We start from the raw sequence: 12,579 nt of genomic DNA on the forward strand, positions 1-12,579 counted from the left end.
TAAATGTTAGCTAAGTGACTAGAGGGCTCGCGCGTGATTCAGAATTATGCCAACAGGTACCCCTGTTCCAGGTGAGGCAAGCTTGGGGCCTGCCTCCTTGCTCTGTTCCATGGTAAACCTCATGGCATAAACTGCAGTTCAGTGAGCCTCAAATAATCAAAGGTGCTATCTGGGGAAGAAGAAGCAGACCTTGAGATTTAGTTGGAGTGCAAGTGTAGCCCTGAAGATCAATCCCTGAGGAATTAGGTGATGCAAAACTGAGGCATGACAGCACTACCACTGGCCAAATCTAGTTATGGTGTGGCACGGTACTCATCATGTGCTTCTATGTATGCGTGAGCATTCAGAAAAAGTGACACAAAAATGTGACAATAGGGAGTAAGATTTTGTAGACAGGAAGTGCATGTTGACATTCTGTCAGCAGTGAATGAAGGAAGCTTATGGTTCATTAAGTCTACAGCTACACAGTCTTTTATTGGTCTTTTGTGTGGCAGCTTACGGTAATATCAGCATGGTGCCCTCTACAGGGGATCTGCCACCTTTAGAAAACATCAACATGCCTCCTTAGCCAATCAGACTGAAGAGTCCTTACTAAGAGGATCAGGACCTGATTTTAATCCTGTGCACATGAATTTGTTTTGAGTGGGTTAAAATCTTGTCAACAGCATCTAAACCAGGAAGTAGAAGTTGGAATCCAGCCTCCCCGAACAGGCGCCAGAATGTGGCGACTTGGGGCTTTTCACAGTAACTTCATTGAAGGCTACTCGTGACAATAAGCGATTTTCATTTCATTTTCATGTACAGAAGGTGAAATAAAGGTAAAGAAAGATGGGATTAAGATAGATTAAAAAGACAGAAAAAGAAAGCACTTTAAAATCTCTAACAGTGATTAAAATATGTAGGAATGAGACTCCACGCTTGTAAATGTTAAGGTTCAGTGCCAGAGAGTTTGTTTGTGAGCAATTAAGACTTACCGTGCTATTAAAAATTTACTTACACTTTTGCTAGCATTTTTATTTTGTATCCAGTGGTCTAGATATTGAAAATTCACAACTTCCATGAGTTTCAGTGGCGTTTCTTGCAAGGTACTGTTATAGCACAGCCAGAGGAGGTGCAGGGTAAATCAGACAGCGTTGATTTCCACATTTAACTGCGTTTGTCTGTGCTCCAGAAGCTCTCTGATTCATGGTAACACTGAGCTCTGATAGCCTCACTGTTATGCAAAACGTAAAATCTGGGCTCAGAATTGTAATATTTTATAGCTATATAGACCTGTTTCCTGTGCCAGTTCACACCATGCAATCTGTTTGGGAAAGAATTACTGTGGTTATTAGCCTGGTGAAACAGCAAATAAATTCCATTTGAATGCATTCGCATTGTCACTGTGCAGAGTGACCAGAACAATTGTTCACCACATCGTCCCGTCCATTTTCCCTTCCCTTTTGTCTCTTTTCCCCTAACTGCCAATTACAATCATTTGCTGCTCTAGAATTTGGCCCACGTTTAATGCTGCTGGAAGCAGGAACAGGGAGCTGTTCCAATGCAATCTGGGAGAGGTTTTATTGACTCCAAACCTTAATTAGAACCGTGAGAGGCCATTAACTGTGCCTCAGTCACCGAAACACGTGGAAATCTTCCGTTTGAAACAAAACACAGGTGCCTGGCCAAGTCAACATCCTTAACGTTGCTGTGTCTACAGCATGGCTTGAGGCTGTCAAAAGAAAGGCTTTCACAGAATCAGTCTCTTCCACCACTGCAAAAATAAATTTTGCTCCAAATACTTTCTTAATTACGGCACATTTTTCGGAGGTTAGGTTACACTGTGTTTACACATCTTTTCAGCTCTATCATTGTAGAACGTGTACAGGCAGTGGATCTTCGGGGACCGTTGAGAGTTCTTTCGGAAAGGGATTACTTTCTTCCCAGTACTGAGGAATGACCAGCTCTGAATCGCTGTTTACTTTACACGATGTAGACTTTTAGTAAATAATGTCGTTTTAGCAACAGGCATGTTTGATTTATTCAGTCTAGACAAAGTGCTTCATTCCAAATTCTTTCAGAGGTGTTTGTGCCCGTGCTTAGAAATTTACACTCCATGTTCGCAGCACATAAACGCAATTTTAATGTCAGACTTCGGGAAAGAGATGAAGGGGTGTGTGGCGGAGTGGTTCTATGCCAAGAATGGCAACGATCAGGAACTCGATGGCAACATGAGTGGGGAAGCAGAGGCGGTCAATAATTTCAACAGGATATTGTATGAACACGTGAGGGAAATAAACTTGCAGGGCAATGGGGATAGAGCAGGGGAATGAAACTAACTGGATTGCTCGACAGAGAGACAGCATGGACTCGATGGGCCAAATGGCCTTCTCTTTCACTCAATGGAGCACTCCAGTTGGGGCTGTATATTGTGCCGTGTTTGACCACTGAAGTGAGGATCACAACCTTGCAGAAATAAACCAGGCGGAAATAAAATAATCTGAATCGTTTACAAATTGATGGCAACTATTCACTCGCCTGTACGTTGCCTCACGATCAGTTTTTTTCCCAGTCGGTCTCCTATAATTGGTCCTAAAACGCAATTAACAACCCTGATTGGCGATCCGTCACATGCGGGTGGGTAGCCTTGGCGCCTCCACAAAAATAGGTGGGAGGGGCCTCCAGCAGGGCCCAGATATCCAGCCCCTATACGTTCAAAGAGGCAGCACTCAAACAGCTCACGTTCCCTCGAGCAGGTCTTGGGGTGCAGTGGGCAGCTTCCCTACCTCTGAGCCAGAAATGCCAGGTTCCAGTCCAACGCCAGGTTTTGTTGGCCAAAGAAGGAGCGTTCATGACACGGTTCAACTGGCTGATAATCAGCTCAGGAATCCGTCCACCTCTTCCTCCACTATTCCCCAAAAGGAAACAAGTGTATGTGTGTGAAGATAGGCGCCATATCATAGAATCCCTACAATGCAGAAGGAGGCCATTCAGCCCATCGAGTCTGCACTGACCCTCTAGTGGAGAACCCTACCTATCCCGTAACCCAGTAACTCCACCTAACCTTTTGGACTCTAAGGGGAAATTTAGCATGGCCAATCCACCCAACATAGTGTGGCGACGAGGGGATTTTCACAGTAACTTCATTGCAGTGTTAATGTAAGCCAACTTGTGACACGAATGAAGATTATTATTAAGATACGCTTTTAGAAAGAAAAACTCGAACAGCTTCTGTTCACACAATGCAGGAGCTAACTGTGCAATGAAAGGCCTACAGGTCAGCCTACTCTTTGTACCTGCTGCTTCAACAGTTCACCAATAATTTATGGGTTCCTAAACCCAGAACTTGCAGCAACTCCGCCCTGACAACAGCTGCAGTTGCTTTGAGAAGCGAAAGACATTTAACATGTTAAGCGATGTTCCATTAGGGACATAGGATAAAGGAGGGATGAGGCAAGGGTCAGTGAACAGGTAAACTCTCCCAATGATCGAGGGGGAGGGTCATGGAAATTAACTTTCCTCCAGTGGTTTTCTTCTTTCAGTGAAGTGCATCTACAAAGGGTTTAATTAGTCACAGCTAACCCACAGCAGCAGCAGCTTGCGCGCTGGCGCTCGTGGACAATTAGCTCAGTAATGAACGAATGGAGGCTGGCTGTTCTGCCAACGTTACACAGGGTTTTTTCCTGCATTCTCTGATGATTGAATTTCCACTGGTCTTAGTGACTCTGACTGGCTGGCTGACTTTGTAATTTGAAACAAGGCTGTGAGGCAGAGTTGTATTATTTGTCAACTTCCAGGGGGGGCTCTCCTAACTACGCATTTGATAATCGACTGTTCGTCCTCATTTTGTCTTTGAAAGCATGCTGGTTGGATGCAGCCTTGGAATATTCCTCCTATGTATAAAGTTCCCCTGCAGTGACCTCATCGGTTCCGCTCCGGTGATGAATGGGAAATTGGAATTCTCTTGGGATACTGTGGGCAGCAATCTCCATTCATGTTCTCACTGGGGAGGGGAATATCATGATGTCAGCTTCTTCACTTGAAAGCCTACACCAGTCTTTTCTTCCCGGCCCGGTCACAGATCATTTTTCTCTCACCCTGCGTTTATCAGGCTCCATGACTAAAAACGCCTGCCTCCCTTTCTCAAAATGAATCTCCTCATTTCTGCTCCGTCCATCCTTGCGTTTGCTCTGCCTCTCCCTTCCTTCCCCATTGTGGAATTTATTATTTATTGAATAATAATGGCTGCCTTACCTCCAGGTCTCTTCTCCCGTTAGTCTTTTACTGGCGGTTCAGAGGAGGACAAGGTCGTCCTTGATTGTTAGCTAAAGGCTGACATTCCAATGCAGTACTTGAACGAGACGAGGGTTACACGGTGGCGCAGTGGTTAGCACTGCTGCCTCACGGCATTGAGGACCCGGGTTCGATCCCGGCCCCGGGTCACTGTCCGTGTGGAGTTTGCACATTCTCCCCGTGTCTTCGTGGGTCTTACCCCCACAACCCAAAGATGTGCAGGCTAGGTGGATTGGCCACGTTAAATTGCCCCTTAATTGGAAAAGAAAATGTAAACTCTAAATTTAAAAAAAGAGAAACAAAAATCTTTTGGACAAGACATTAAATGAAGGCTCCATGCACCTGCCTGTTCGGATGGATGTAAACAGCTCTATGGCATTGTTTTGAAGAAGATTGAAAGCATTGCCAACTGTGATGAGGATAGTCTTGAACACCGAAAGGACGTAGTGGTGGATTGGGCAGACAAGTGGCAGATGAAGGTCAATGCAGAGAAATGCGAGGTGATTAATTTTGGCAGGAAGAATATAGAGAGACAGTATAAGATAAAAGGGAAAACTCAGAAGGAGGTGAAGGAACAAAGGGGCCTCAGTGTATATGTATATAAGTCATTGACGGTGGCAGGGAATGTTGGGAGAGCAGTTAATAAAGCTTATAGTATCTTAGGTTTTATTAATAGGGAGATTGAGTACAAGAGTAAGGAGGCCATTTTGAACTTGTATAAGATACGAGCTAGACCTCATCTGAGTGTCCAGTTCAGAGCACCATACTTGAGGAGGAGGATGTTGTAATATCCAGTATGGGACTTAGGGGGTGGGAATGATTGTCTTCCCAGTGAGTCTCGCAGAGTACAAGGTTCCCCGCTGGGGGGGGGGAAGGGACTCCATTTAGCATTGTATAAAAGGCCGGCCTGTAAGGTACCGACCAGGAAGAGACCCGGTAGAGATCTACCGGGAAGTGTATAGTCCGTCATTGCAAATAAATCCAAATTCTTTATTTTACTTGGTGTGGACTCCCCGCGTCCTTATTAAAGATGTGAAGACATTGGAGAGAGTTCAGAGGAGATTCCCAAGAATGATTCCAGGGATAAACAACTGTAGCTCTGAGGTTAGATTGGAGAGGTTGGGTCTGTTTTCCTTGGAGAAAAGAAGGCTGAGAGAAGACGTGATAGAGGTATTGAAGATCCTGAGTGGTCTGGACAGGATACATAGTGAGAAACAGTTCCCTTCTCGAGAGAGCATCAAGAACGATGGCACTGGTTCAAAATAATGGGCAGAAGAAGTAAAAGTGAGATGAGGAAAATGCCTTTACCCAGAGGGTGTTTGGAGCCTAGAATGAACTCTGTGAGAGGGCTGTGGAGGGAGGTTCGATCGAGTTATTTGAAAGGGAATTGGATTGCCATCTGAAATGAAAAACGCGCACGGTTATGGGGATAAGGCGGGGGAGTGGGATGAGGTAGAATGCTCTTTCAGAGAGCCAGTTTCTGTCTACCTGTCCGGGTCTCTGTGTCCAGAGGAAAACAAACAGCAGCCCCTCTCTTGTTTCAAGGTGTGAAGACTGACACTGACTTCCTGTAGGTTTTGGCCTGGATCTCAATCCCCATGACAACCAGCTCACAATGGGCCTCCCTCCGGCCAGAGTATTGTATGATCCGGCCATTCTGTTTCACTTTAAATTAAAGGAAATCTTTTAAAACATGGCTGCCTTATGAAGTCTCACACTCAGGACAGTATTGTAAACAAAGTATCTCCCCTTGAAATCAAAATAACAAAAAAAAATGTTTTGGAGGTTCACCACTGAAAAAAGTCAGGGCGGTATTTTCCTACCCTGCATGCCGGTAGGATCCTCTTGTCCTTTCGAAGGCGATTCCCGGCTTGGGTCACTGTCTGTGTGGAGTCTGCATGTTCTCCCCGTGTCTGCGTGGGTTTCCTCCGGGTGCTCCGGTTTCCTCCCACAAGTCCCGAAAGACATGCTGTTAGGTAATTTGGACATTCTGAATTCTCCCTCTGTGTACCCGAACAGGTGCTGGAATGCAGTGACGAGGGGCTTTTCACAGTAACTTCATTGTAGTGTTAATGTAAGCCTATTTGTGACAATAAGGATTGTTATTATTATAAGAAAAATGAATGAGTTATTTATTAATATCTGGACTTTTAATTATTACGTTAGTATCCTGAATGATATGTGTTTACCTTTCATAAGTAGAGGTTTTTACTTTCTTCCATTTCCAAATTTAGATTTAATTTGCCTCAATGCAGTAAAACCTTGCACAGACCTGGGTGAAATTATTCAGTGCAGAAGCTGCATTTATTGTTAAATGTACTGCAAAGCTTCTTGTTATGTTAGATACTGTTCACAAAGAACAGAGGCATACGTGGGGTAATGTACAACTTATAGCCCATAACGGGGCTGGCATGATAGCTCACGCACAGCAAACACTGAGTGAGTTATCGCTGGAACTGTAAGAGAGAATATAAATCACACTCCTCAGAGCCTTATTATGTATTCTGTTTACACTGAACATGACAAGTAGTATAAATGATGAAAGTCAGGTGGAAGTTTTAATTTGACATGAATGTGTGCTTTCTGGAATGGTTCTGTCAGTGCTGAATTTTATGATCATGTCACATTTGGTCTGTTCATAATGGTGCTACTATCTCTGCGACACAACATCACAGAACCACAGAATTGTTACAACACAGGAGGAGGTCATCCAGCCCATTATGTCGGCACGCTTCTATGAACGAACAGTTCACGTAGCGGGCCGCTCCCCGCTTTCTCCCTGTAACCCCGCACATTCCTCCTGTTCAGATAGCCGTCCAATTCCTTTGGAATGCTTCAATTGAATCCGTCTCCGCCACAGTCTCTCAGGCAGAGCTCTCCACCTTAACCACTCGCTGCATGAAGAAGCGCTTCCTCAGATTCTTTTGCCTCATTATTGCCCGTGAAGCCACCTGTCTGCGAGGTGGGCGTCATGCCAGCGGGCAGTGAGAAAGAGCTGCCCAGCCCACCTCCTCCAAACCCGTGTCCATGGCAGTACCCAACCCCCAAAGTCTACTTGCCAAATAGGTAGATCTGGGGAGCCATTGTTAAATTGTCCCATGGGGCAATCGGTGAGTGGGCAGAAGATGATGGGTCGGTGGTAAAAATAATTGCAAATTACTCTGTTTTCTCATGGCCCCTGATCTAGTCTGACGCTGTGTTAGCTTGATGGGAAACGGACTACCCTTTCCCACTCAACACTCTTGAAGAAATACAGTCAGGTGGCCTTACCTGAGGGCAGGTGAGGGTAATATGAACTGCCTAAATAAACACCACACACTGATACTTCCTGTCATGGTGGGATTTGAACCATGAGCTTGGCCCTGGGGAAACTAGTCCAGTGGCATTCCCACTACATCATTGTCTCCCCCTCGGCCATAGGGATGGGAGTGCATTGGAGCAGTGGCTCTTGCAGCTGGTATGGACACAATGGGCAGAATGGACTCCTCCTGTACGGTAACCGTATTATGATTCTACGGCATGCAAATCGATTCTATTTTTAAAAGAGGATGACTTTTTTGCTGATGGCTTTTGATGGTTGTGTTTCACGGCGACAGTGTTGCAGACTTTTTTAATTGAACAACTTTTTTTTGAAAGATATTTTATTGAGGCATTTATATTAATTGAACGACTCTGATTGGTGTCTTTCTCTCTCAGCTTGATGCCTCTGCAGTCGCAACCATTGATGATGCTTGTACAGCGTGGTCAAACCCAACAATTCACGTTCAAACCCAAATATCACAATCAAAAGTTTTACCCTGGGGGACAGGCTGCAGAAGGCTCCCTGCCCCAAACTCCATCTGGGCCTTCTTTCCGAGGTTAGTATGTCTGTTGTATGTCTCCCAGATTCCAAACGTGGATGTCTTGTATGATGCAAACACACGTGGATTAATTTCTGATAGAAAACTCTTCACTTGCAAAGTTCAGTGTCTGTCTTCATTTCCCAATGTAACCCACAAGGATATTGCTATTTATTGGCAATTAAATGTTAATTCTCCCACAATAAACTTGTCGTAAAGACAGGACCATAATTAATTTTTCAGTGTGGATGTTATTGGCGCATCAACGGCTGAAAGTGAAATTGAAGTAGAACATACAGTGCAGAAGGAGGCCATTCGGCCCATTGAGTCTGCACCGACCCCAATAACCCCTCCTAAACTTTTTGGTCACTAAGGGCAATTTATCATGGCCAATCCACCTAACCTGCACGTCTTTGGACTGTGGGAGGAAACCGGAGCACCCGGAGGAAACCCACGCAGACATGGGGAGAACATGCAGACTCCGCACAGACAGTGACCCAGCGGGGAATCGAACCTGGGACCCTGGCGCTGTGAAGCCACAGTGCTATCCACTTGTGCTACCGTGCTGCCCAAAAAGTACATCGGTATCCAGAGTTAGCTATAATTGTGGTACCATTTCTACATGCATCTGTTATTTCCTCTTTGCTTATTGCCTGCCCTACCATCCTGTTACTATTTGGTGGCCTATAGACTACTCGTGTTTGATGTGTTGGGTGTTCTGGATCACATACAGGTCACCAACACTTGAAATAGTGCAACACTATTTTATTGAATCATTAACTGTTTAAACATACTTAGACTGTGGGTTAATACAATACTAGCTTTAACTAAAGACCTCTGCCTTGTCCTAACCAGTCGATGCACTCAGCACATGGTGAATGTCTGTGTTGTAGGCTGTGAGCTCTGTCCTCCTAGCTAGCTGCAACTCAAATGAGCGGGAACTCTGATGCTCCCTTATAGTGCGTGTGCTCACACTGGTGATTGGCTACGGTGTTGTGTATGTTGATTGGTCCCCCTGTGTGTCCATCAGTGTGTGTCTGCACCATGATATACTGGTGTATATTATGACAGTGTTCACCACCCTTGTTGCTGCAGTAAAATCACCAGTACTGAGGTCAGGCTGCATAGTTGGAAGTACTATCCTGTAAGGGGCCCCATCTGCCTATTCAAATAGATGTTGGAGACCCATGAATGGATCTTCTAAGTTTCCCCCTTAACCAATATCACAGTCAATTGATAATTTATCTCGTTCATGTTTCTTGGGCATATTTGGTAGCGAAAAGTTGCCAAATTAATCTTCATAATGATTACTGCACTAATTCATGTTGATATATTATGATGCAACTAGGTATTATATAAATGCAAATATCATACTACACTATGTAGCAATCAGTGGCAAGTCCCTTCCTCCTGAATCCACTAAGGGTCAGGTGTAACATCCAAAGACTTCCCCTGCTGAGATCATAGGCTTGGCACCTCCTGGTTTGCACCATTTATGACTACGCCCACTCTGTTCATCGACCTGTTGAGTAATCGAGTCAGCTTAATTTATCTTCTATCAGGATGCAGCTGGAGTCCGGTACTGAGGGAATTCTGACCATAGTGGATTATGACACTGCAGCTGTCTGTTGAACTGTCTGCTATATGGTATGAATAATTTGCCGAATTGTTTACCGAGCGATTCACTGCCGTGTAAAAAGTACCATTCCGGTGGCCACAAAGCTCACCATTACTTTCCTGTCCCACTCAAAAGGGCAAACTCTGGGGGAGAAAAAGTAAACATGGACACTACATTCCACTTAAGAGAGAAAGCACACTGACGGAGAATAGTGTCTGCTCAAATTATTTTGTCAAGTCTCTGTCCGACAAGGGCAGCATGGTGGCACAGTGGTTAGCGCTGCAGCCTCACGGCGCTCAGGTCCCAGGTTCGATCCCGGTTCTGGTTCGCTGTCCGTGTGGAGTTTGCACATTCTTGGTGACAATTGGTGACATCTGCAACGTGGGATGCACCAACATTCATCCCAATGGCTGCAGGCATCTTGAGTTGGCCTTGGAAATGGAAAACACACAGCAGCTGGCTACTGCTCTCTGGTCACTTTGAGACGAGAGATTAAAAACCAGGATGTTACTTTATCACTGTCTGCCATCCAACTAAAGTAAAGTTGACTTCAGATTTTGTGTGTAAATTTGCACTGATGGGTTCCCTTCCGGGATCCCGCCCACCCTGCCCCAGATGCAATTTCATGGTTAGGCAGTCAGGGCGACAGACGGGAAGCTGGGCCATCAATGCCCTTCAGAGGCCATTTAAGGGTCTTTTCCCACCCAGCCTCAGTTTGCAGGTGGTGGGCGCTGGGTAGGTTTAGGGTGGCTGATAGAAAAAGTTAACAATCTCAATCTTGGGGGGGTGGGGGGTGGGGGGGGGGGGGGGGGGCGCTGCTGTGCGCCTCAATCTGAAGTCTCTTTCACATTCCTTGCACCCTCTCCTCAGAGACCTGGGACCTGCAGCCCTCACTCTCTCACCCCCCCCCCCCAAATCTTTCTCCCCCACTCCCTCAGTTTATGCCCCGACACCGGGATCGCCACCTCTCCTGACCCGCCCAGGGCATGTCCTACCTTCTCACCCCATGAGTCTGGGACCTAGGCTTAGGCATGGCAATGCAGCACCTCTTCTGGCCACTGCAGTGCAATGCCTTTTTATCGGCTGACACCTCTCCAATGCAGGACTTCCACCTGAAGGCGGATGGAACTCCCGCCTGCTGCCAATCTGTGCTCAGTTGAGCGCAAAATGGCAACAGACCTGTCGGGGATGTGTTCCCCACCGACACATAGGATGGTGGGGGCCAAGTCTGTTTTCGCGCTAAGGGATGAACATTTCCTGCAAACCCAAGGATAGCTCTTCATTACCTCACAATGGGGGAATCGTGGTGTGGTGGAGTAGTAATCCAGATGTCCAGGTCAATGCTAATGCTCTGGTGAAGGGCTTGGGGGTGGCACAATGGTTGGCACCGCTGCCTCACAGCAACAGGGACCTGGGTTTAATTCGGGCCTTGGGTGATTGTGTGGAGTTTACACGTTCTCATTGTGTTTGGGTGGGATTCTTCTGGTTGCTCCGGTTTCCTCCCACAGGTCAAAGATGTGCAGGTTATGTGGATTGGCCATGCTAAATTGTCCTTTAGTGTCCAAAGGTTAGGTGGGTTTATGAGGTGACAGGGATAGGGTGGGGAAATGGCTTAGGTAGGGTGCTCTTTCAGAGGGTTGGTGTAGACTCGATGGGCCAAATGGTCACCAGGTGGGAGTTCCGTCCGCCTTCAGGTGGAAGTCCTGCTCTGTAGGGGTTCTATGATTCTATGACGGGTTCAAAACTCACCATGGCAGTTGGTGGAAATCAATTAATAAATTTGGAATATAAATCTGCTGTCAATAATGACAACCATGAAGTAATTGATCCAGTTCACAAATAATTTAGCAAAGGAATCTGCTGTCCTTACCTGGTCTGGCCTACATGTGACTCCAGACCCCAAAACACTCTTAACTGTCCTCTAAAATGCAGCAGTACCTCAGGATGGCAGTAGAACATCAACCAAAGTCTGATGCTGTGATTGGGACTTGAACCCATGACCTTCTGACTTCAAGGTGAGAATGGTACCATCCGGGCCAGCCACTAACACCTTAGGCACCAGACGTTGGTCAGGGATGCTTCAAATTAGCCCTGTTATAAACCAGAGTCTTAAGGCAGCAGCAATGCCAAGCTGAAGATGTTGGTGTTGGGGACAAGGGACAGGGGGGGACTGGTGGATTTGGTGGGGGGGGGGGGGGGGGGGGGGGGGGGTTCTGGACCAGGCACCCTTTGTTCTGAGGATACTAATGTAACCAGATATAAGTGGGGACACATCAGAATGATTGAAGCTGCAAGTTATCCTGCCCCTTTCTATAGAGACTGATATGGCTCCCACTCGTGGTAATGGATATGATTGGGATTGGGAACTTGTCATCGTTAGGAATTGTGAGCTGTGTGACTGCTCCTGTTCTTACTGTGGTATGTTGCACGGTTGTATCAGTTAATTGTGTTGGTCATTATTGTGTGGGAGTTTCTTCAGCTTTGGTTGTGTCGGCATCACAGACTAACATCACTATTCCGCCAACATTTATCTGGCCAGGGGGAGTTAAACCACAAGCTGATGTGGTCGCCCTGATAATAAAAGACCTCTAAATGGGAATAATCTAGAATTGGCTGCCACATTTCCTAGCTTACAGCAGGGACAAAGAGCTCCTTTGACCTTAAATGGTCAAATGCTGTCTAAACGCTCTTATCCTGATATGAGAGAGGTAGTCCTCGGAGGTCGAGCAGACGGGGTCAAAATTTGCTGGAGTAGAGCAGGATGAGAAGTGATCTCACTGAAAGGTCTGACATTCGTAGAGGACTTGACAGGGGAAATATCGAGAAGATGTTTACCTGGTGTGAAGTCTG

At 46.1% G+C, this 12,579-nt stretch overlaps 1 protein-coding gene across 6 annotated transcripts in view; it reads left to right on the forward strand.

Annotated features, from left to right (window-relative positions):
- Positions 1-12,579, forward strand: part of ltbp1 (latent transforming growth factor beta binding protein 1) — a 533,746-nt gene that overhangs the window by 109,905 nt on the left and 411,262 nt on the right. For all 6 annotated transcript variants that reach the window (XM_072512266.1, XM_072512285.1, XM_072512304.1 and 3 more), the window contains exon 4: positions 7,969-8,129. In XM_072512266.1, coding sequence (XP_072368367.1) covers positions 7,969-8,129 — 161 coding nt within the window. The remainder of the gene's footprint in view (positions 1-7,968; positions 8,130-12,579) is intronic.

Source organism: Scyliorhinus torazame, chromosome 1 (genome assembly GCF_047496885.1).
Source record: "Scyliorhinus torazame isolate Kashiwa2021f chromosome 1, sScyTor2.1, whole genome shotgun sequence".
NCBI lineage: Eukaryota > Metazoa > Chordata > Chondrichthyes > Carcharhiniformes > Scyliorhinidae > Scyliorhinus > Scyliorhinus torazame.